Below are 21,636 nucleotides of genomic sequence, written 5' to 3'. Positions count from 1 at the left end.
GCTGCTAATCGATGTCAGTTGCGTTCTTGTTGTCACGTTCTATCCAGTTTGGCTGAAGAGTTTCTGGAGGTGTAGGCAATCTGGTATGATTGCTGTAGGCTAACATTAAGTCCCTTACCGGTCTACTTCTTGTTTTCTTCAAAACAAAGCTTGTAAATACATCATGGTTGCACGGCAGCGAAGCATCAATATTGAAGACTGATGTCGATGGCGATCGTGAAGGCATTTAGCTAAGGCGTTAAGCCTATGAGTTTGACTCCTAAGTTGTTTTAAACATCACCTCATTTAGCTTCAGCCGTTTTAGGCTTGTTGTCTGCTAATGTCTCACAATCATTCGTAATGAATTCCCCACCAACTTATGTGCTATGCTCTCGAGAACGGGTAGTTTACCTAGTGTTGGCTCTAGCCACATGGTAAACTTATTATGATAGTCCAAAGTGTTAAGATATAGAAAGAATTTGTTCGCCTTATCACGCTTTATCACAACGAACGTATCATCTATGTAACGCCAAAAGACCCTCGGTGGACAATCAAATCCATCTAGAGCTTTTTATTCAAAGTTTTCCATGTAGATATTAGCCAAAATCGGGGATATTTGGGGCCTGATTGGCAATATATAACCGAGCCACAAGCAACGTAACAGGTTCAAACATACTTTTATACAATCAACTATCTCGTCTGCGGAAAGTTGCGTTCGTTCTTACAGCGTCTTGTCTGCCAGTAACAGCCTTCTCGCTACTTTCAGAGCGTCCGCTTTTGAGACATTCGTTGACATCGAGTTAACATCTAAGAACCTTGTTTAAGACTCATGTACTTCCTAGAAAAGTCATACAAATCTTAAATGTGTGTGGGTGATTTTACGGCAGTTTACTAACCGAAAGGTCCGTAGTTTGAACCTGACCTCTGCCTCTCGATTTCCCTTGTCTAGGCTCGGGCAACCTGGTAGTATCCATCTCTCGTGCTTGCTTCTGGTAGCATGGAGGTTTATCACCTATAAGTGCTACAACTGGGCAAGTTATGACTTTTCTGCAGAGAGTCACCCTTACTCATGACGACCGTGACTTGGCCGTCATATGCCTTCGTAATTATTATACTGTTTATGTGTTTTAAGGTGTTCAAGACTATTCGCTGTGCTGGTGCAATAATTGAAACTCCTGGTTTATCACTGTCAGCCTTAATAACCGCGTACTTGTCATACAGTGGTTTTAGCTGCCACAGATTCGTTCACCGATGATTCGAGAGAGAGAGAGAGCTGATAAATTAGTGCGTATATACAGCACTGTAGGTGGAACCCCTGGTCGCCGGACTTTGACCAACTGTACATGTAATTTATCACCTTCCATTGAAGGAAGCTTCTGAAACACGAACTCAGGACCAGGAATGATCTCTTCTACCCTAAGACTTTTACTGTGAAATTCAACCCCTTCTGAACAGGCGATGTTCTTCGTCACTTAAGGGTCTGTCTGATATACCGACTACGCTGCAATAGCTTGCAGGTAGCTTACTTTTTTATCTCGGTTGACCAGAACAGGGAGCCGTGGAGAGCAATCTTTCGAACTTCCGTATCTGTTTATATATGCATTGTTTACTTTGAACTGAGTTTACTCCCGTCAAGTAATTCGAAATATGCAGGTGAAAGTCCGGACTGAAGATCTTGGTTGGGCCAACACCTTGGATGGTTAAATTGATCATTTGTTTGAGAAATGACTTGGCCGTTGAGAAGACGATTGAGGCGGAAGCGATGACGTGTCTAGCGGCTTAACAACCATAGACTTTGGAATGATATTGTGCTTTACGCATCTGATGTTGAAAACGCTGTGGTTCCCCCAGTTTGCCGCTAATCTCGCCAATCGAACATACTCGCTTGTCGATTTCCTGGCCCATAGATGTTTTTGACCAATTGGAAAATGTTTGTGACTGATTGTGTAGTCATCCATTCAAAGGGGTTTGGTCAACAATCGGCAAATTTATTACTGGGTAGCGTTGCTTTTCTGACATAAAGGCTTCATCAGGCCAAGTGAATAACTTTTCAGGTTGATCGGATTTTAAGACAGTCTTTGAATCGTTCTGTGAGATTTCTTATTAATATCCGACCTGATCAGTGCTAGACGTCCATCTGGGGTTCCTGTTTGTTGGTTAGTAGGAATGGCTAACACTTGGTTGGGGGCTTCATATTGAATCCCTGCTTTGCGACCTTGCTTTTCCGGTCTAGGACACCCGTATGGACTATTTCTCTTGAGAGTTCACACATTTTGTTCATGTGTGTGCGTCGAGAGTCACCAAGATAATTGGATTGGAGTTGGCGGAGGGTGGTTATATGTATCTTACTCTTCTCGCATTGTGCGTGTACTTTTAAACCCAGACCATTTTAGTGATAACTGCACACCACGTGTCATCTGGGCTGATCTAAAACCGCTGTCCACACGCTTTCCAGTTCTGCGCCCTATAGTTCATTCATACTTGGATGCTTGGCGATTTCCACCAGCTCGGCCACCAGTCCGTGGTGTGAATCTAATACCCCGTCTCAAAATTTCCACGTTTTCCAAATCTATCCTGGAACCCTTTGACATGCACAGACGAACAAAATCCCTGAATGGCCCCTAATGGGAATACTAGGGCCGCAAAATACGGATTTAACACGAAAACGACCCCCCAAACCTATATTTCGAACGGCTTATCTTCATCTAATCATCCTAAATGTTTCTCATTTTTTGTGTCGATCTCCAAGTGGGGCGACGTTTGCAGCAGCACAACTCAAATCGTACGTAATTACGTAATTGGTCCTGTACCCGACAGTTCGAGAATTCTAATGTTTGAAAAACACTCAATCAACCTAACTCTCGTTTACGATATTCTTCGACTAAATGTGCTGCACAAAGGCCGCCTCATGTTTCAGTTGGCACGATATTCGTAGTATGTTTTCATAAAGGAAACTACTCACTAGGTCGCTGAAAACTGTTCGACAGCCCATGACCGGTTTCGCCCTTCTTGGGGCTCATCAGATGGGCTCATTCTCCGAGTTTCCGTCAACTTTATATTGTACTACCCTAATTGGACTGGTTTTTGGAAAATACACTCAGATTTGCGTATCACAAGAGACAAAACTGATTCTCTCGTTTATGAGTAAGTCTACGCGGTTTACTCCAAGAAGGGTGAAGCTAATCGTCGAAGAATTTTCGGCAACCTTGTGAGTGATCTCTTCCTCAGTGGTTAGCGCGATTTTACTGACCGGAATGTTCTTGGTTCGAACCCGACCTCTCACTCTCGGCTTTTTTTGTCTAGGCTTGGGCAGCGTGGCAGTATCCCAACCCTCGTGCTTCCTTTGGGTGGCATGACAGCTGGGCACCGAAAAGGTGATACAGCTTCTTTTCCCCTTCAACTTCGGTGGTTGAAAATTCTAATACGTCACTCGAGAAAAACCTGTCTACTAAATATACGACTGGTGTTGGTTCGAATCACACAAAGATTATACAATTACGTCGCACACTTAGAAGTGTACAGCACCCATTAGAACGCCAATGATCCAGGCGATGATCACAGTTTTGCCGTTCTTGACATGTACAGTGCATCATGGTCATGATTAGCGTTTTCAATCTTAATTAATCAATAATGAGCAAACTTCAACTTGCTCGTCATTGACTCGCGACTGATGGGGCATGGGAGCGCCAGTATACCGTAAGTTCGATTCCTCTCATGCAGGAATGTTCATAGGTTCTTCCCAATATTTTTTGATAGGTGGATTGGGTTGTATATCGTATGAGACAAAACAAATACGCTGGCTTAAAAGAACACCATAGTACTTCTAATTTCGGTATGACCTAAATCTAAGCTCCCGGGTTACAACAAGTCCTATTGTTGTACTGTGTGAACGCGTTCGTCTTAACCACATCCGTTCTTCAAGTAAACAACCATGACCCGAAAACAACGCGGAGAGTCGGAAACACTTGAGTTATTTTTATGGCGACATTCTTGAACACTTTTTCGAAATGGTGCCCCTCGGTTGCGCGCTATTTTTTGCTAAGATGTGCGACTTCTACCATCATGCAGTTAATTATAAACCGATAAATCGTCCCATAGCCACATCGACTGACCACATAGAAACTGCACTGAGTCGCCTGGTTTCATTGCTTAACTCATGCTTCACGAATCCAGCCCTTCAGCTTAGGTTAAGGTTTATCCTGCAACATAGACAATATACCCAGCCCTACCGTTCACTATTTTTCCAACTGAGTCACATGAAAATTATTTTTGAAATGAAAACATTTTACAGATTAATCGTGAAGAAAAATTTACAAATAGACGACGTGCATGTTCTAAAGTTTGGTTTTCTACAAAGTATCCGTCCGTAGCAACTGTTCATCACCTTAGCCATATTTTGGAATGTAGGTAGCTCGGGTGCGCTGCTTGGCTGTCGGATTGCAAACGTTTCATCACCAATCGAGGGGACATCGTCAGTGCAGGGTTTAATGGGTTTTCATCACCTTCCTTAGAGTCGCACCCGTTCACAATATTCGATTGTAAACTTTTTGGCCTATTCTTACAGAAACAACTCATCAAATATCCTCAAAGGATAAATCCAGGGAGTTGCTTAGAATGGCTAGTCAAACAGACTTCCTCTATTGAATTTCCTCTACCCGAGTGTCTCAAGATATTTGCATGCGCTGCGGACAGTAGTGTGGTGGGGCGCCACGCTGCTTCAGCAGGATTGCTTGCGTTGCAACAGGTGCAACCTTATGGTTAGCATGTTATGTCTAGACAATGGACAATGGTACCAACTGATATGTGAGGTCACCCTGAGTGGCACAATCAGTTAAAGAAGACCATCACAAACGAGACGCAACTTGATTCACCATCATCATCGACAGGATGACATCAGTGTTCAACACCGATGTTTCACTCGATTCGAGTCTCTCGTTAACAAATTGTGCCCAAACTATACTATTTGGCGAATTCCGTCTAATGTGGGTCTAAGTAGAGCTTAAGGCTGACGGGATCCCGGTGACTGCTCTTACCTGACGAGACACAAGAAGGGCTGTCGAAGAGTTTTCAGCAAACTTCTAAGTAGAGATAACTCGGTGATTAAGGCACGAACTTTTTAACCGGGAGTCCGTAGTTGGAACTCAACCCCCGGCACTTCGACTGGTTCTGTCAAAGATTAGATGACCTGGTAGTTTCTCAGACTTCGTGCTTTTTTCGGGTGGCATGGCAGCTAAGCACTGGTTCATTATCAACCTCATTGATTATTAATAATGGTGTGTTTGGAAGCGAGATGGCTCAGCGCGAATTTACTGACCGGAAGGTTCATGGTTCGAACCCAACCTCTGTTTCTCGACTTCCCCCATCTAGGCTTGGGCAACCTGGCAGTATCTCAGCCTTCGTGCTTCCTTATTTTGTCATGGCAGTTAGACACCGAAAGGGTGCCTCAGCCAAACGAATAGTGTGTCACGTTCAGTGCTCATCCATTCTTCTACCAACTTGCATCCTTCATTTTCTCCTTCGTTGTAGGTCTGTCTCTTCTAATGAACTCTGGGGTGATATTTCTTATTTTTCCGTTGATAATTTCTTGTGATGCGTGGAACACAGATGAACTTCAGATGTTTGATCTCATGGATGAACTGAAAATAAGTTTCTACGATTTTTTGGGTGTCGAGCAGGTGAGCGATAAATATTTCTTACCTATCTACTCCGTTTTTTTAGACTGCTTCTTCTTCGGAGATTAGAAGCGCGTACAGGAAACTCTCTGTTAAACTCCACCCAGATAAGAATGTGGGTGATCCGGCTGCCGCCGACAAGTTTCGTCAACTCGCCTCAATATATGAAGTATTGAAAGATGATGAACGACGCAAAAGGTTTGTTTGTAATCATCGTCTGAGGTCACTTCATTCAGCTATGATGAAGTACTGGAAAACGGGATGCCGGACTGGAAAACAACTGTTTTCTACTACCGCAAATTGCGGAAGATGTCGAATATTGAGCTGGGGATTCTTTTCGTCCTTCTCTCAACAACCATCCATTATGCCGCACTTTGGGGTGCCCGCTTTGAGAGATCTTGGACTTTGGTGTGTGAACCTTCACTGGATTTTGATCCTTTTCTTTCAGGAAGAGCAGTTGAGCAATCACTACAAACGTCACAAAGCTCGTGACCGAAGGCGAGAAGAAATTGACGAACTTATTACTACAGAGCTGCGCAAAATCCCTCGACCAAAGTGGCACGATTTACTACCGTTCGCGATCTGCAAGGGAGTGTATTCGCTCATATTGGCTCTCCTTGTGCTCCTGCACTTTGCCAAGGTGCATGTTTCTGAAAAGATTGAAGAGAAGCGACAAACTTGGCGGGAGCTTGGTAGGTTTGATTCTGGCCGTGTTACCAAGATTCACAGTGTATTTTCGTCTCACTAGGAAATTACACTCCCCTCACGGGATTTCTAGTATAAGATTGTTGGTGTACTGGGTCACTGAAAGATTGGTTTGGAGAATGTTTTCATCTGATTTTTTTCATTTCACATTTTTCGCGACTGAGTTACTTTTTGGTGAAACTGGAATGGTAATGCCTGATTGAGTCATAGTTGTTACACCGGCCTTCACGTTTTCAAATGCATATTTTACAACACAGCATCCTCCCTGTTTATTCGAAATGCTACCGCTTAATTAGATTGTCAACATTTTACTCTTACAATAGCGCCCTTCTAGTTAGGGGAAATGCTACATGCTTCCAGCTATCAATTAGAACATTCAAAGATCGTTCAAAGACGCATGCGTGGTTTATCTGATATGGGTACGCGGTAAAACTCTTGTATAATGGAATCCCCAAGAGTTCTAACGAGGGACGTAAAACATGTTTTTTCGGTAGCGAACTATTCCTTTGCAGGGCAAGTTGCGTCGTCAGTCGGTGGACATCGTTGAACGAAACTGCGGCAGCTACAACCACTGTACGACGAGTACGCGGTTATTACAGCTGACAATGATGATTACCCACCACCGTTTGCTTCGTGAACTTGAAGGCAATTAAAATAAAACTGCCGCAGAGCTGACGCAGCATTCATCTGCTATTGAGATGTGGAAATTGACCCATTTTATCTCGCGCTTATGCTGTGCGTCAGTCGCACCAGGAAGTTTTTGTTGTTACCCACCCTTAATCTCAGTAAAATTCGGCTTGTGCGTGCGCTCTTAGGAAATAGCTAATATATGGGCTCCTTGGAGAACTGTTTCTCTCGGAATTTTGTTCAAGTGTGGCCTTTCAAATGGAAATATTGTTGAATCACGTAGGTATAAGTAGTTTTTCTTTAGATTTTCCTCACTCTGCACGTAGTACTCGGTCGACTTCAGGCGCTTTTGAATTTACTGAAAACACACCATGCAGGGTTTTTACTTCACCAGAAGGAAATAGCTTCTATGAAAAACCCGAAGTGGTTGACATGCTTGATTAATGTGCTGACAACTTTTGTGTTCAACTGGATCAGCTGAATGTGACCTTCTCATTAGTTTGTGGAAGCTTTAGGTTGGCTTTTGTACCCACTGAGTTGAATGTGGTAGCTAGCGTAAAACATAATCATGCCGGCATAGAAGTTGTTTAAAGGTCCCTCAGGAATGCTTAACACTGGAAACAATGAGTGGATTTTTATGTCTTATCTGTTGTCGGTTGAATTAGGTACGGGACGAAAATGCGAATTTATCGGTGTGTCTGTGAAAGCTTGTTCGAAAGTTGCGTACCGTTGTTATGGAGATTGCAGTGCTTCTTCTGACTGTTTCCTGATCTAGTAGACCAACATATGATCATCTTATATGTTACGGCAGTCAATGCCAGTCGACATTGTTTGTCCTCAACCTGAGTGAGACAGGCGTTTCAGGATAAATATTTCGGGAATTTTTTTTATTCCATCACATTATATTCATACACGTGTAAGTTGGTATCGAAACTATCATACCACTCTTTCGGCTTCTTCATCAGGCTCCTAAATTAACCGGTTTTCTCAGAGAAGCTGCCCCCTCTGATAAGCATTTACACTTATTTATAGTCCATTGTCCTCTCTTGCAGAGGACAAGAAAGTGAAGACGGAGGTCAAAGAGCGGAAACGACGTAACAAGGTTCAACCGACTGACAAGTCCACTCCGTATGATGCAGAAACCCTGAATGCTTTCGTTAGTTTGGCCGATATACCACCTGAAACTACACGAGAGCCTATCAGTGAGAACGTGGAGAAAACATCCAATAGGGAGGTAAGCATCTGTCTAGGCTACCTATGCGATTTTGGTGGTACGGAGCTCTTGTAAAGTGGTTACTAACCCTTCTAAAATTTGGCTGGTGGTGGCACAACCACCGACCCACCGCTCATTAACGCACTGATGCTGTTACCTCGATTGATGATGAAACGTTTGCAATCAAATGGCTCAGGTCAGCGAACAAGCCAACTACATATGGTTAATGACCAAGTCTCTTGTCAGCTCGCAAAACAGTGGTGTTTCCGTAGGCTATTGTTGTCCAATAGCCCCACACTGAGCATAATTCACGGTGGATTCGACTTAGTGCAGTTGACTCCTGTGGAACGATAACTGGGTTGCATGAACAACACTCACTACCAGGTGGCCTACAGGCATCACGATAATCGACGTCCCTGGACGTAGACGGACAGCTTTGATATTCCTTGATATTGTTTTGGATATATCCTGTGGAGATCCCTTTGACCTTTATCGTTTCAGATTTTGTCAATGAATACCAGTGGTCCTATTATTTCTAGTCTCCCGAATTTCCTGCACTGCGGTCTTCAGTTGCTGTGTTCACTTGTGTACGACTGATAGAGGGTTGATAGTCCACACTTTGTCGTTCGAGCTAATCTCTGACCGTTATCGCAACGAGTTCTACCGTAGGAGTACCATTTTGGCGCTATTGGTTTGCGTTCTCACCTTATCCCTTACTAGATCGTTCGGAAATTGTTGGAACCGTGATATTTGAACAAGAATATCCACCTTATTGTCACTTTCAGACTTTTAAAAGGGACTTTGTTCCTAGATGCGTTGATTTTGTAACCGATTTCGGCCGAGTACTGCCAAACGTGATCTGGTATATGACCAGAAAATGGATAGTCAAATTCCAATCAGCAGTAAGATGTTCTCTCATGCAGTCCTGAGAGTATGATCCGTTACCCATTCGATGGTGTAATGTAATGGGACTTGATAGTGGATAGAGCCGCGTTGGGTATTGTCACGTTTCACATGCTGCTGTGGTCCATGAAATGGAGAGCTCTGCGTTATTCTAGTCAGCAATTAGTAAAGAGCTCTTAGAATCGGAGACCATATTTCAGTATGCGAAACTTGCTAATGATTTGATGGATTTGACGTCCTACACGAACTTTTGACAATCGGGATCCGATTGGGCAAACGCGTTACGAATCCTTTGGACCATGAGGGTGAAAATCCGATAGTTTTCGTGGATGGATTGTTTCCTTTGGTACTGGCACCACAGTCCCTCTTTATTCCAGTCTCAGGTGTCCTCTCTAAGATTGTTCTGTTGTCTGGATGTTTCCCTTCCCTCTCAGGTGATGAAGCTTGCATATTACGAACTTGCATACTGAGCTGATCGAGTTTTGCCACATTCCATACAGTAATTTTGTCTCAGCTGCAACGGTTGCTGTAAGTGTCGAACAATTCCCAAGCATGCTTAGTGTATATGTAGCCGTGCGTGCAGTACTATTGACAGCAAAGTTTATGTGGGGCTATACGTGGTGGACTACTCGATCGAGTGATGAAGCCCGATATTATCTCAAATTGATGGCTTTAAAACAATTCAGCGTCGCAAAACACCATCTTCTGAGCACTATTACCACTTTAGGAAACGGGTCTGCATTCGCCTCTCTTGGGCGAGGCGGCTCGGTGGTTAGGGCGCGAATTTACTGGCAGGAAGGTCCGTGATTCGAACCCGACCTCTGCATCTCGACTTCCCCTGTCTAGTCTTGGGCGACCTGGCAGTGTCCCAGCCCTCGTGCTTCCTTCTTTTGTTATGGCAGCTAGGCACCGGAAGGGTGCTACAGCTGAACGTTTATACCAGAATGCTAAAGTTGTTTTCGGGTATATCTGTCCGATTTGTGTTCAGTTTTGACCGCACATGTATCGTACGACCGTCGGACATTGTGCTCGTGCATATATGTAATAAATGACGATGTTTTCCAGAGGAGTCCGAAGAAAGCCCTCGTCAAACGCACCGTATATGTACAAGGGGTGAACCAAGCTAGCCAGAAAATGTGCGGCTTACGAATGTGTATAAGATACGGGACCGAATACCATACCCCTGTACAGTTTTTGTTTCGTTTATACGTGCCGTTTCCTTCACGGCATGGGAGACGAATACGTGTACAGTGCGGTCGGTGTGGAAAGTCGCCTACCCGTATTAAAAAGAGTATCGTTGTGGGGAGAAGAGGACGAAGGAACGTGGAACAAATAACTGTAATGTACAAGGAGTCTATGATGAGCCATCTGCATTGGCAATTTAAAGCGGTTAGCTTGAAATGACGCCCAAAACTGAGGAAAACGGTGTATCTCTCTATAGGTACGGATCGTTGTAGAGTCCGTTGTAGTGCTTCTCATTTTGATGCTTTTATTGTTTTCCTCTACAAAACTCCGACAAAACAAAACATATACTAGAGAGTGGTCGTAATCTGAAGAGACGAGCACTCTCTCCCTTGCGACGAACTTCGTGTCGTTTGTAGTGGCTTCAGTACACTGTTCGGCTGGAAATCAACAGAGCTATAATCTCGTTGGCCAGCCGAAACGCTCGCTTCTAGCGTACTCTGTCTGTGTCGATTATCTATTTCTGGAAATGAACAAACTGTTTCTTTGTTCAAGTGGTCTGAAGAGGACGTCATCGAACTTGTACATGCCGTATCCCGATTTCCTGGTGGTGTGGCCGGTCGCTGGGAACGAATTGCTGCTCAACTCAATCGGACGGTTTCGGACGTCACAAAGAAGGCCAAAGAGCTTGGGGAAAGGAAACTGTATGCGGTCTACCAAAAGAGTATGTCCAACCAAAACCGCTCACAGTCTTGTATGTAATAGGCTTTGCTGGGTACAATCGCCCCTCCCTCTATTCAAAATTCATCTTGAGGAGTGCGTTGATTAGGTAACAGAAGAAAACGCGTGTGGTGTGTTTTACCTGATCGGCACACCTCTAGGTGTGCAATAGGGCTCAACGATCCATTGATAATAATAGTAATAATAATAATAATAAAAAGTGTGCAACAGTGGAAGACCAAATCGCTGACTGCTAGATTCGAACCGCGTCAGGATCCTCAAAATGGATTATGCTTTCATCTTGAAATTTCATTTCATGGAATTACAGCAGCATTGCCTTTGATTTGGAACCCGGTTATAGGAATATGTTTTTTCAATATATTACATATTTAACTTATATTAGTATCAGTTTGCGGATGAGTGTTTATCACAGCAGGCGTACGATTTCGGGTTCCAGTAGGAAATGAGGCTGACGGAGATGGACTAGACCTACCTGATGAGCCCCAGAAAATCGGCAATGGATTGTCAAGAGTAGTATATATTAACAGCACAACGTTAATACCTCTTTTCTTATGCGTTTCGAGCATTAGCTTGGTATGAGCTTGCTCTGAGGTGTTGATGCACCAAGCAGAGCAAGAGCTGCAGGATTTGCAAAGAACAGGGTTATGACGTTTTTGGATATATCGTTCTTTCCAGGCTGAATCTTTGCAGATTCGAGGAGAGATATTGGTTGTCCTGTGACGCAGACATAGTCATGTACATCTTCAATAATTGGCCTAACCAGGTTACATTGCCAAGCTACATTACCAATTACTTTCGTGCGGTTTGGCATCCTTACAACCTGTCACTACAGATGACATAAAAATAAAAAAGTGCAAACAAATCCTGCACTTTCATCCCGGAAAGAGTTGCTGCCCATTTTGACGACTGTCTGTGTTCTTACTTGCTCGAACCTTTTGTATCTTCGTACTTTGTGCGAAGCTGAGTACTGTATGACCCGTATTCATTTATGTAAAAAACTGCAACTCCACGGTTACATGGAACATAATTTACCTCATTCGTGGCAGGTACTTTTCGACCCTGGTAGTCGTGTTGGTTCGGCATGGCTCCCGGACTGCCTAGATCTGGTTTCTCAGATGTTTTATTCCATTAGACGAAACATCCGCACACCATGTCATGCATCTCTTGTGCCTATTCGAAATAGCATTCACCACGGTCGGTTCGGAAATGTAATATGGTGTAACTGATCAGCTCAGCTTCTCTGCGTTCGTTCTTAATCCAAACCAAAGTGATGAGGCAGTTGAATCGAGTTTACATGTTCATACCCATGGCCTTATATGTGTTCATTCCAAGGCTTTAACGTGCGGCTTAAGTGTGTTACCAAATACTCATTTCCTGCCATCTGTTGTGTGAGGATGAGCCAGATTCTTAGATGTTTTGGATCCCAGCCTCACAAGCTTTATGAAGGTCAAATATGCGTGGTTCCACAACACCTGAATTAGCGCAGGTGAATATGTACCAACTTGCTTAGGATTTCCTGGCCGAATTCGGCTCGGATAGTGTAAAGTGGATTGAGCGACATGTATTGTATAATGTGGTATTTGCATTGTGACTCTTCGAATCCACACACAGTTATCGGATCTCTGGCGAATCGCGTCAAGAAACTATTCTCGGACGAGTCCATACGTGCAGACGAACTGAAGCGACTCAGTAAGGTATTACAGCAAAATAAATACCCCTATGGTGCTCATTGCCCAACAAATCGGGCTACCCGCTACGGAACGGTGAGGCAGGAACACGAAAACCCGATAGCTGTCGTGCGAAAACTCTATAGAACTGGCATTCGAAAGCCATTTCGGGATCATGACATTTAAACATTCTTCCGAATTGATAACACCTCACAACGACACCCCGTAAGGACTAGGGACCCTATTGAACTTAAACACCGCACAAACTGCGTCTGTCAAATTCTCTGTGCTGAATGTCCGGCCAACTACATAGGCCAGACAGCCAGGCAACTCCAGTTGCGAATCACGGAGCACAAACGACATGTACGTTTTCCTCCAAGAAAAGCAGTAGAGTTTTTTTTCTCCAGTTTCAATCACGGAGCACAAACGACATGTACGTTTTCCTCCAAGAAAAGCAGTAGAGTTTTTTTTTAACTTGATCGCAACTCGGCCATTGTACTCCACGCACTTGAGTCAAGCCATCAAATCAACTTCTACGGTACATGTATACTGCCGCCAGGATTCAAGTCACACGTGGAACGGACGTGCGTTAACCGAACTGAATCAACCGTAGTGATGACTTCAGCATCCCGTCCATCCGACTTGGACTTGCACACTCTAGTCGGCATAGTAGCCAGGTATCACACACGGATCTCTACAATGACGCATCACAGCCGGCACAACAACAGAGACATCCTAATCAAATAACACTCGCGCGTACATACACGCGGAGCTAACACGTCTACACAGGCTGGTCGTATCGGCCTGCCAACTGATCACAGGAACAAGCCAATCAGAAAACATGATAGTGGACCAAAGTGACGCTGCATTCGACCCCTACTCCATTGGCTGTAGGAATTCTTGAGAAAGATTGGTCATGGCAACCTAAACGTCGGATTACAGCATGTATTCCACTACGTTGTTTTAACCCTAAGAGTGTCATATTATCCAACTTGATTAGTGAGCTTGACGCCTGGAACCGCCGAGTATTTCCTGTTTGAACCCGAGTAGAATCGCAGGTGAAAATCACATGCCCCTCTAGTGTACTCGATCGGCCGTTCATTTCATCGTAGTCAACAAAATCTTATAAAGCTGTCTGTTCCTGTAGTAAATTCCCCAAACCCGTTTGTTATACAGTAATCCTTCAATGGATGACACCACGGAGAAAAGGGCTTTTTGGCAGGTCCTCTCCGGCAGTATAGTATAAAAAATCAACGTGATAAAATCGCGTTTATCTTGTGACGGGTTCTAGAAATGACTTTTTAAACGGGATATTCGATACTCTTAACTTATTTGCTTTCTGATCTGAGTACAATACAACTATTTGGTGTGTGCCTGTTTGTCAGGGATATGCTGGTCTGTTCGTCGGGTTTGTCGACTGACCTGTAGACGTTTTTACCACGTATCATCATTTATCAGTGAGATAAAAAATATATTCCAGAATAACTAATCCAATTTTAAGCAACACACCGCAACGCAACACAAGTCGCAACCCGACCAATTTAAATTCCGAGAAAGCAATCAGTCTAGTCTGACAGTCGCATTAATATATATCAGCTACTCTTTGGAAAATACATCAGGTGCCAACAAAATGGACAAGCTCAGCTAACAACCCATCCAACAACTGAACGTCAACTTCCAACATTCCCTTCTGTACCGAGTTATCCCCTCTTCTCTAACATACAATTCATCAGTCAATAAAACCAATAAATGGTGCGTAAACATTCTAGGTGATCAACTATAACATGATTAAGAATGTCCGGAAAGGGAGAACTGGATATATCAATCTTTACAATGTGGGGGTAGGCGTAACACTCATCGAAAATGATCGGTAAGATTCCGGACATGAGTTAAAATTTGTCGAGCTTATTTAATCAGGTCTAAAGTAACCACACTTCCCTCGAGTCATGCGGATTGTGCCATATTTTCCCATTGATCATGGGGTTCATTGCTCTCCTTCACTGTTACGGTCTCAACTCAGGTAATAAAGTCTTGGAGTCTTTGGGTTGGGAATTATCCTTCTCGAAGTAGGCATAGGTCTAGATATTATATGGCTGTGGTTTCCGCTGAGTTATTGTCCGTATTCTGGGAAGGGATTCTTCCTTGTGGAATTACTTATGGCAATCTCTCAACATCTGTTTCAGGCCAAATGTCCTACGAGATTCCCGCTTTCGAGACGAATTTTAATGCTGTCTGCGGTGAGACCTCGGAGGAGGAGGAAGAAGGTGCTGACGAAAGTCAGCTTGACTTCGAGTCGAAAACAGACCCAGAAACTCCGTATGAAGAAGTGGAGCAGGCAGGTAATGTATTGTTTGTTGTAATTCGTACTGCATTTTCACAACGCTAGCTGTCCGATGTTCTTTTATTTTTCATGGCTCTCTCGGGAAATCGAAACGGCGGTGGTTCACTTTTCCATGAACGAACGTTCTGATGTTTGCCTATCCCAGTTTATCTTACCATGAATAATTATTTTGTTACGAGTGCGTTGCACTCGTCAACAGTAACAGACGAGGTAACTTAGTGGTACCTCCGAACATTTCGTGTTCTTTCGATTGTTGTAATTGATCGAGAACCGAGATTCCTTCGAGTCAGTTTGAAAGTTCACTGAAAACTTGGTCAGATTGTGAACCCGACGCCATACTAAGTAGCGCAAGTGCTCACTACAATAGGACAATGGAATCCTCCTTTGGAGATCACGTAAAGATGCCGTCCACGTCATAGGCCGTCCACGGATGACGATTTCGAGTCGTTATCAGCGGTTTGGGAACTTCACCAAAAGTTTTTGGAATGATAAAATAAAAAGCCACCTGTAGAATTTTATCTGACTCATATATGTCATTAGATTAGATGGACCCATCTGGTTGACAAGTAGATTATTGTAAGCAATGGATTTGAAAAGTCCTTTCATATTTGTGGCCTACATCTATATTCTGCGCCAGCGTTTTGTCGCAGAGAAATTTGAACTTGTATCTTTATCGTTTCCTTCTATTCTCCTAGCTTCCTAACTAGCATTTGGTTCGGAGTGCGACCTTCAGGTGTCAAACCTAATCGTCCCATGGGTTTTCCAACCGGACATAGATGATGCACTTCTTGCTTTCATCTAGTAACAAGATACAAGAGCAGAATAGGTTCTTGTAAGCCAGTTTATCAATCTTCAGTGTTGATTCAAGGTTGGTCTTTGCGATATGGTTCTATGAAGTCGACGCGCGGGTGAAGCCTTTAGTAAAGCTGAGATAGCTCGGTGGTTAAGGTACGAATTCACTGATCCGAAGTCCCGTTTTTCGAACTCAACCTCAGCATACGTATTGCTCCTGCTTTGGCAGCCTGCCCTCAACCCTTGTACTTCCTTCGAGTGACATGGCAGCTAGGCACCGAAAGTATGTCACAGCTGTATGTCTGTCTTTCGTTGTTGAAACATTTGATGCAGATGCATCGTTTATGTAGCGTGAGTCATGCTTAATTAGGACAGCTTAATGCAAGTCTGCATATTATGTGGGAATCCGTCGCCGGTTTTCTCACTCATTTGTGAACATCATGGTGGTTATGTCAGGGAGTAGCTGACTACTTACAATCAGAAAATTGAATAAGTGTCCAGACACGTGATCAGCACATGTTCGGACAATTTCATTGTTCAACGTCCCGAGACCTCCGGATAACGCATACATGACAGCCGAGCTGTTTGCACTTCGATTATGTCAAAGCCACGTGAGAGTGTAGACTTTGTATTGTTGTCCTTAAGTAGTTTTGAGTTAACTTGAATGCCGTTTGAACCCTCATTATTATCAATATTAACAACCAATTTATCTCAGCCCTTGTTCTCCTACATCAACTCATATATATTTCAAATAGATCTTAGTAGTTCATCTTATATTTTTATCGGGGATGTTAACCCACTTCTTTTTTAGCGGAATACACTCATTTGCATACCAGCCTGGTTTTGATGGAACTTAGCTGAATCTCTAATTTCTGAACCCCAAGAAGTGCGAAACTGGTCGTTGGCTGTCGAGTCTTCAACAACCTTGTGGGTAGTTTATTACGTCCACTTCTTTTTTATTTGTTTTTCCTTGTAAGATGTGATTGTCGACGAACCATACATGAGCCGCAAAAAGCAGAAGCAACAAAAACTGGCCGTTCGCAAAGAGGTTACAGAGTGCAAACCGTCTGAAAATTCGTCAGATGGCTGGACACAAGTGGAACAGAAACAACTAGAAGTTGCCATCCGTTCGATCTCGAAAACGACTGCGGAGCGATGGGATCGAATCGCCGACTGCGTTCCCACAAAAACTAAGGTCAGTACAGTTATGGCTCATCGCCCGTATATTTTGAATGTTCGTTAATTTTCAGGATCGTTTCCTGCAGAGAGCCCCTCCGTACGCGGATTATTTTAAATCTCATGATGATGGTGCCAGTGTTTGCATAGTACTGTCAGTCACGATTGGCGTTCTTAGAGTTTTCGTTATCTGATAACTCAGTTCAGCCAGCAGCATTTGTGGAGCTCCAGTGCAGTGGTTTGCATCGTTGCTCAGTCTTGGCGTTGCAGTGAAACTTGTAATTCTGTGTTCAGTAAGAACGCCCATGCTTTGACTTTGACATTGGACACCTACCCGGCTTCCGTCATCTGGTAAATGTTTTTGACAGTGTGTTGACATGTAGGTGACCAGCATGTCACTTCACTGTTTGTTCACTGGTGTACAACCGGCTGCGGATTGAAGTGATGTTTGTAGCGAGGTTGCCACATTGGCCGTGTCTCGCTACTGCCGTCGAGCACACTTACGAAATCGGATTCCCAAACGTGTGTCCGTCACCCAGATTTGACGCTGTTGGTCCCCTTTTCCTCTGGGTTGTTGAAAAAGGGAAGCTTGTAGCCAACGTGCTTCAAAGGGTTGTTATGGATAAAAGCAGCAGTAGTGTGCCATGCTTCCGGCAAGTATTAAATGATGCGTTTTTTGCATACCCAGTGAATCAAATGGAATTATGTCTGCTTGACGACTTATTGAGCTGAACCACTTGTCAACGCAACTGGCTGAAACCTAGTTTCAGTGTGTTGTACATTGATGAAAATTGCACTTTGTATTCTGATAGTGAACTGTAATCAGTTATCAGACTGGGTCATAGTTGTCTGCTTTTCCGCGACCTCTTTACCGCCGCACTCACAAAACCAATTTTATTCGACCTGTCCGTTCTCTTTTACGTGTAGTATTCACTCTCAAGTACTAAGTCAGAAGTTTTCTTTTTCGGACTGCAGTTGATTCCACTAATTGATTTCTTAGTAATTATCTATTTTGATGGGCTTATTTGGACCCATCTCATTTAGCGAATGATCTTAAGTTGGCACAGAATTTATGGTTTGATGTCTGGTCTATAACTCGCCTTCGGAATACCAAACTTCGTATGTCACAACCGACGTGGCAAACATATCTCGATTTTCCACTCAGCTAGACAGCGCATGACGATGTAGTCCTTTAGGAATGTTGTGACTTGTTGACGATCGTGCAACTCTCTATCGGTCCCTTGGCTTCCTGCTGCGCCCACTATGGTAAATCAAAAGGCACGGTAGCTCTACATAGCACTTTATGGAGACCAAGGGAAATTAGTGCAAATGTATTTATAGGGTAATCACAGAGTGTTCCACAAGGTCGTGCTAGAATCTCCGTGAAGGGGCGAGAAGCGTCGAGTCGGAAGTGCTCGATCCGGATTGGCTGGGATTCTGACCAATCAGGACACGTCTCCGTTTGATCCATGTCCTGCACGTGACACATCCGTCCAAATGATGCGGTTCGGTTATTAGGGACGAATGACTTCGGGACAAGGACAGATCGAGATCGCAGTTAAATCAAATCAGTGCTGGGTTTCCAGAAATGTCATGGCTCTGTCGATAAGTAACACGGAACCATACTGCGTCTTCCTGTAGTCGCATGGTAATTCGCCTTCTTCTACATCTCGAACTGCAACCTTCCGTATTTGGTGATCTGTGGTAAAGTAGAAGCAGATTGTCGTCCAGAAGCGTTGTATTGAATCTATACACCAAATCTTAGTTCGTTTTCAAGTGTTTATCGCAACTCTGTGCTAAAATTTAGGGCAACTTTGATTAAAACCTAAATCGCATGCTAAACGTACCAATTAAATTAATTCGTCAGTGGTGTAATTTTCGTCGGATGAAAACGCTGTACTTCTTCACGTTTGTTGGCTTCGTTATTTTCACGTGTCTGTCTGGTTTTTCTCAACGTTGTTGGGTCATATCTGCAAACAACACAGATAAGCCAGTTGCTGTACACCTAGTCCGTTGCCTTACAGTCGAATAAACATACTGAAGTTGTCGACTTTGATCACAACTCGAAGTTAAATGGACTGGATTCATTTGTGCATATGGCACAAAGTTGTTTCCGCTAAGTATTTAGGGCCCAACTATACAATCTCATTCACTGGCTACTATGGTTGGCCAATATAGTCGTTCTAGTAACTTCACATCTCGGGTCTTATATTGCTTATTGTTTTTACAGCATATTATTTACGAAGGTGCGATGACTCGGTGGTTAGAGCGCGAATTTACTGACTGGTTCGAACACCATCTCTGCCTCTTGACTTCCTCTGTCTAGGATTGGGCAATCTGGCAATATCCCAGCCCTCGTGCTTCCTGTCATGGCAGCTGTTCACCGAAAGAGTATTACAGCTGAACAATTATCTTTTTCTTATATTCTTTACTGCATGTAAAAAATACAACTGTTATAATTTTTTTTCTTGCTTCCATGCAGGCTGAAGTGATGCAACGGGTGAAGTACTTGTCTACCTTAGCAAAATCAAAAGCGACCCAGCGGTGAACAAAATCAACTGCTTCATTCCGTAGACGTGATCCTGGTTATTCGCTTTGCTGTCGTTTTCTGTGATAATTTACGCCTGTTGTATGTATTCCGCGGTAAGATGGGTTGACATACTGTGCGGTCCTTCTCTCTTGTACAATCTCTCCCAACTTGTTTGCTTGGAATTCTGTGTTTCAACGTGACAACCTCATGACCTCATTCTTACGTACAATCCAACATATTATAACTTGGAGTTAGATGTTTAGTGCACCATGAACGGGATGAACATACCCACATCTCTGGTCTTCAATTTTGCTGCCACTGCTCCCAACTTTAGATAATCGGTGTTCGTAACGAAGGTTCTCGGCATAAACGTCATTATAAGAACACATTCGCTTCCACAAGTCTCTTTAATGCTCGCAATATTTCTGATTTAGTGTTTTTTTGATGTATGCGGTGCTTGAATGCGTGGTTCGCCGATGTACGGATTGTACTCATTTGACTCTTCTGCGATTATCTCGTGCTGAATTAGTGACACTATGAGTTGGGCCAACTGCAGCTACCCTTGTGAGGTGACAGGGAGCTGGTGTATACAATCCATTCTTCCATAACGAACTCAACGTTCGGTGATATTGGAGAAAATGTCCCTGGCGGGTGTATTGTGCACGAGCATGCTCTTTTATCCGGGCAATGCCATTAGGTAGGGCGGGCTCCAGTGACGGACTCCTGTACACGTATTTCCGAAGCCCTACTCACCTCTCACCCAAGGTTATGTTCATGGTGCCTCTAAATAGTGTTAATTCCTGATGGGGACCATTCCCATTTTGACTCTCAGTCAGGTTTATCCATTGCCGCAGCCTGACGTTTGTGTCCCAAAGATAAATTTGTCCATTCCTCCAAGTAGGCTCTCCATTGAAGTATTACTTTATTTCATCCCTGTTGTTCTTATGAGATACGGAATATCTGTTCGGAAAGAAGGTATGAGTTTGAATCAGTCCCGAAGGGCCAACCAACGGCAGAGTTTTCTAAATGGTTTTGGTGTACACGAGTTGCGTTGTTTCCAAAATAAAATAGTTAGATTCCAACGGACCTCCATATTGCAATCGGCAACTATCATACATAATGAACTGGAATTTTCATGTTTTAGGTATTTACCGTAACCTAAATTAGAAGCTACCACTAATCGATATGGAACATTCAACAAACGATGTTTCATCTTCCTGCAACTTTTCTCGTCAACATGGTGAACATTCCAGGCACTTGTCGTACGCCAAAAGGCTTTAAGATGGTTTTTCGAAGGCGGTTGAACTATTTGTTTACCGAACTGACCATTCGGTGCGTCCAATGAGAATGACTACATTACATTGAAGCTAATCAAATGCGTGAAATGACCTAAATGGCGCACTTGTTTCTTATTGAAGCTCAATCCAGCAGTCAGTGGCCACTGTTGAGTATGCAACTAAGAGTAATACTACGAAAGCCCAGGAGTGCAATGTGTTCTGTACGTACTTCAAGAGTGTGAACGGATTCATCGCTATTGGGCGTGATTCAGACGAGTCAGTACTTAGACGGATGATGTCTAGCACATGCATAAATCTATCGGAACGGGCTTTTCAGAGTGCTATAAGTGCATAATCTACGTTAAATACACCCTCCCCTTGAATCAAATCACCTATGAAGCTGAGCGGTTTTTCTGACAGTCCGAGAAATATTACAACGCCTTCGTTTTTAACTTGACACCTCACTTCATAAGGGGATGTATAGTGCTCTCTGCTCCGTGCTATGGATTGAGGAAATCTTTCCAACCACAAGTTTATCGTCTTTGATTCCCCGAGTTACTTGCACTTTCATGAAGTGAGAGTTTTCTCCTTCCACAACTAAAACATCCGATTTGTTTGAAAGCTTCATAAAGAATATAAGTTCGAAAATGAGGTCGGTGTGACGAGGATTATTCATTCGAATGATCGCGGAATCCTATTTGTCCACATCCACATGGAATAATAGCCGTCCTTTTATCGAATAACCAGTGTTTTTTAACAGGATACAGGGACAACCTACTTAATCCGTCTTCGTCCCTCCACACCCTAGTAAGTTTGAGCGTACGTCGCTAT

At 43.5% G+C, this 21,636-nt stretch overlaps 1 protein-coding gene across 1 annotated transcript; it reads left to right on the top strand.

The window, feature by feature from the left end:
- Positions 1-5,507: 5,507 nt before the first annotated feature.
- T265_14638 (hypothetical protein) lies at positions 5,508-20,005 on the top strand (the record flags this gene model as incomplete). The annotated part of the gene is made up of 9 exons (XM_009174524.1): positions 5,508-5,654; positions 5,698-5,849; positions 5,888-6,059; positions 6,100-6,343; positions 8,036-8,217; positions 10,837-11,005; positions 14,873-15,028; positions 16,800-17,017; positions 19,481-20,005. The coding sequence occupies 9 exons, from the start codon at positions 5,520-5,522 to the stop codon at positions 19,544-19,546; spliced, it is 1,494 nt and encodes a 497-aa protein (XP_009172788.1).
- Positions 20,006-21,636: the final 1,631 nt, after the last annotated feature.

Source organism: Opisthorchis viverrini, assembly GCF_000715545.1.
Source record: "Opisthorchis viverrini unplaced genomic scaffold opera_v5_233, whole genome shotgun sequence".
NCBI classification, from domain to species: Eukaryota; Metazoa; Platyhelminthes; class Trematoda; order Opisthorchiida; family Opisthorchiidae; genus Opisthorchis; species Opisthorchis viverrini.
The sequence above is the reverse complement of the archived record's forward strand: the minus strand, read 5'-3'. Positions and strand labels throughout refer to the sequence as shown.